Here is a 2,052-nt window from a genome sequence, read left to right as displayed (position 1 = left end):
AACACAAACATACCCATTGCAACACATCCTCTTTTATATACGTCACTGTCACAAGTGACATCCTCATCCCATTCGTACTTCGCCAGCTTGGGGGAAAATTAATTCCGGCGGTCACTCTCCCAAAGGCCGGGTCCCTCAGTGGACTACATACTTACCGTTACGGTTACCATTACGTTACTCTCTCTCTCTCTCTCTCTCTCTCTCTCTCTCTCTCTCTCTCTCTCTCTCTCTCTCTCTCTCTCTCTACTGTAGATATATCAGGATACATACAGAAACCGCCTGGAGATCGCAAAATGTTATCGTGCTGAAAAGACCAGAGATTTAATATCTTTGTTTTCTGTTCTGTGAGACATGTACTTTTTACTATAATAATTATATCGCATTTAATTACCTTACATTGGAGAGTATGTGAATAATAATCCAGAAAACCGTATTCCGTTTTCCTACCGATATCTAATAATCAGTATAATAATCGTTAAATGACACAGGTAATTGTTACAAGAGGTAGTATCCCACAGTGAAGCCTGATTAACAAAGAAGGAATGAAATAAAGGGAAGGAGAGGAGGGTAGTAAAGGAAGGGGAGAGGGAGTGAATGTAGAGGAGGAGTGAGGGGGGCGAGAAGGAAAAGTGAACTCTTTATGTTCTTGTATTTTTGCTTATCAGCGCGCGCGCACACGCACACGCACGCAAGCACACACACACACACACACACACACACACACACACACACACACACACACACACACACACACACACACACACACTTAAACCGACGAGAATAGTGGCCCGAATGTAGTCAGATTGGCGGGTAGATTTGACTGTAGTTCATTCACTTTAAATTGGCGGAGATTTTCGTCCTTTTGCAGCCAATTTCCCGTAACCCAGTGGCAGAATGAGACAGTACTGCGGCCCAGCATCCTTTCCATAGCACTTCTTCGTGACTAACACTATATTCTATTATTAATCTCATGGCAGTTTTAGCCCCTGATTATACTCCATTTAAGGACTAAAATTGCCCTCTGTCCATGTTGAATTCTTAGCTGCAACAAGCGAATTACACTAGAGCATGGTGCTAGTCACGAAGAAGTGTTACGAGGCGGATGTAGAGCTCAGGAACGGTTTTATTCGGCCATTAAGCTACGGGAAATAGGTTGGAAAAGGGTGAGAATCTTGACCACGTTAAGGTGAAAAGAATACGCTTTCCACAGCACTTCTTCGTGACTAGCATCATATTGTAGTGTTAATCTCTTATTACAGTTCATCACTCAGTGTGGAGAAACAATATAATTTTTGTTACTAACCTGATGGTAGACTTGTATATAAGAGAGGCAGCAAAGCAGCGCCTGAGGCAGCCCTTTGAGTTGGCCTGCATCTTAAATTCACGCCAAGGATTCCTCACACCTGCCGAACGTATCTTACGAGTCTTAGATGCTCACACGTTGAAAAGTTTACGATAAAAGTTAGCGACAAAAAAGTCGCGATGCGAACCCCAAGACTTAGTTAGGTCAGCATGCCTCCGACCCATCCCATGAACGCAGCTAACTACACCGAGGCGACCCTGGACGCCCCCCTCAACGCCATCACCCTCGCCACCAACGCCTTCAGCGCCACCTTCAGGCTCCCCCACAACTCCAACTGGTACTGGAGGGGGAGTGAGAGTAGCGCCAGTGGCCCGGGAAGATGAGGACGTCTGTGATGAGGACGTCTGTGATCAGCACGTCTGTGATCAGCACGTCTGTAATCACGGCGTCTGTGATCAGGGCGTCTGTGATCCCGATGTCTGTGAGCAGGGCGTCTGTGATCTGGACGATCAGGACGTCTGTGATCAGGACGTCTGTTATCAGGACGTCTGTGATCAGGACGTCTGTGATCAGGGCTTCTGTGATCAGGACGTATGATGAGGACATGTGTGATCAGGACGTCTGTAATCAGGACGTTTATGATCAGGACGTCTGTGATCAGGACGTCTATGATCAGGACGTCTACGGCTTTGGCCGGAGTGTCTTTGATCGGAACTTTAGGATCGGGAAACAGAAGATCCCGAGGGCAA

The 2,052-nt window shown here is 46.5% G+C and overlaps 1 protein-coding gene across 1 annotated transcript in view; it reads right to left on the bottom strand.

The window, feature by feature from the left end:
- LOC145418627 (uncharacterized) overlaps positions 1–1,374 on the bottom strand; it is a 49,341-nt gene extending 47,967 nt beyond the window's left edge. Inside the window, exon 1 of the mRNA XM_080286992.1 lies at positions 1,304–1,374. Coding sequence (XP_080143118.1) covers positions 1,304–1,374 — 71 coding nt within the window. The remainder of the gene's footprint in view (positions 1–1,303) is intronic.
- Between the last annotated feature and the right edge of the window lie 678 nt (positions 1,375–2,052).

The sequence above is a fragment of the Coenobita brevimanus genome, chromosome 115 (genome assembly GCF_032717465.1).
Source record: "Coenobita brevimanus isolate Jiangsu-jjx chromosome 115, ASM3271746v2, whole genome shotgun sequence".
NCBI lineage: Eukaryota > Metazoa > Arthropoda > Malacostraca > Decapoda > Coenobitidae > Coenobita > Coenobita brevimanus.
This window is presented reverse-complemented; position numbering and strand designations above follow the sequence as displayed.